The 1,409-nt window shown below is 36.7% G+C and overlaps 1 gene segment (V, D, J or C); it reads right to left on the reverse strand.

The window, feature by feature from the left end:
• Positions 1-720: 720 nt before the first annotated feature.
• On the reverse strand, positions 721-1,242 carry LOC110288077. The segment is given in 2 exon segments: positions 721-1,055; positions 1,157-1,242. Coding segments are annotated over 2 exon segments (381 nt in total).
• Between the last annotated feature and the right edge of the window lie 167 nt (positions 1,243-1,409).

The raw sequence follows: 1,409 nt of genomic DNA on the forward strand, positions 1-1,409 counted from the left end.
CAATACCATGCAGTTTGATAACGATTCCTCTGTAGTTCAACTTGAAATCAAGGATGGTGATACTTCCAGATTTTTTTGTATATAATTGTTTTAGATACCCTGGGTTTCTTGGTTTTTCACAGTGACATAGAGTATTGTTTTTTCAAGGTTTGTAAGGAATTATTTTAGAGTTTTGTTATGGATTGCATTAAATCTTTAGATTGTGTTTTGCAAGATGGCTACTTTAAATGTGATAATACTACTGAACCACGAGCATGGGAGATCTTTCCATCATCTAATATCTTCTCTGATTTTTTCCTTCAAACTCTTGAACAATTTTTTGATCTAGGTCATTTGGTCCATAGTTCACACATTTTCAAAACACTGGCACACATACATCCTACCTCATGCCAAAACAGAGAAAATTCTCCCAGACAGGATATGTAAAGGAAAAAACAGTTTATATCTACATAAGTAATCCTTGTATATTTCTTGGTTTNTTTTTTTTTTTTCTTTTTTTTTTGGCTTTTTTATTGTTGTTTGTTAAAATTTTATTTAGTACTATTTACAGTTAAATAATAGAAGGAATGAAACATTTCTCTGTGTCTTCTTTTCTTAAACAAGATAAAAATCTAAATCTTACTGGCAAATATAAACAGTAGCTCCTGTTCCTGGTTTATATGGCCATTGTGCTCCCCCTAATGGACCTCAGAAAACCTGCAGCAAGGTTTGTGGCTAGGTTCATAATAAAGGCTTCTCACTGTGCCTTGTACAGTAATAAGTGCCAGTGTCTTCAGCTCTTAAGTTGTTCATTTGCAGGTAGACACTACTTTTGGAATCATCTCTTGAGACGGTGAACCTCCCTTTCACAGACTCCTCATAATATGTTGCATAATTATTAGCTTTGTTTCTAATTTCAGCAACCCACTCAAGCCCCTTCTCTGGAGACTGGCGAACCCATTCCATCCAGTAGGCACTAAAAGTGAATCCAGAGGCAGCACAAGAGAGTTTCATGGATCCTCCAGGTTGCGCCAAGCCTCCTCCAGACTCCTCAAGTTTCACTTCACTCTGGACACCTGAAAACAGAGAGAATATTGTCAGTAAACAGTCAAAACATTCAGTGTTCCTCTCACTCCCCTCTAATCACATGCAGTATCCCTTATTATTTATGAATTACCCTTTAAGAGAAAAACTATGAATACACAGTTCAGTCTCAAGTACATGGTGAATGTTCTATGTCTGTGTTTGTCACTGAAGAGAAAGACTTGTGAGTCCAGGGTTGTGTGTCTGTCAGAGCTTCATGGTCAGGGCTGGTTTTTATGAGCATAGGGAAATATTATTTGCATGTCTTTGTGCTATATCATGAGTTCAGGGGTGGAAGTCTTAGAGGATTCCAATACTAGTGCAGATGTCTGAGAAATAATAAAAAC

Source organism: Mus caroli, unplaced genomic scaffold (genome assembly GCF_900094665.2).
Source record: "Mus caroli unplaced genomic scaffold, CAROLI_EIJ_v1.1 scaffold_24419_1, whole genome shotgun sequence".
Taxonomy (NCBI): Eukaryota; Metazoa; Chordata; class Mammalia; order Rodentia; family Muridae; genus Mus; species Mus caroli.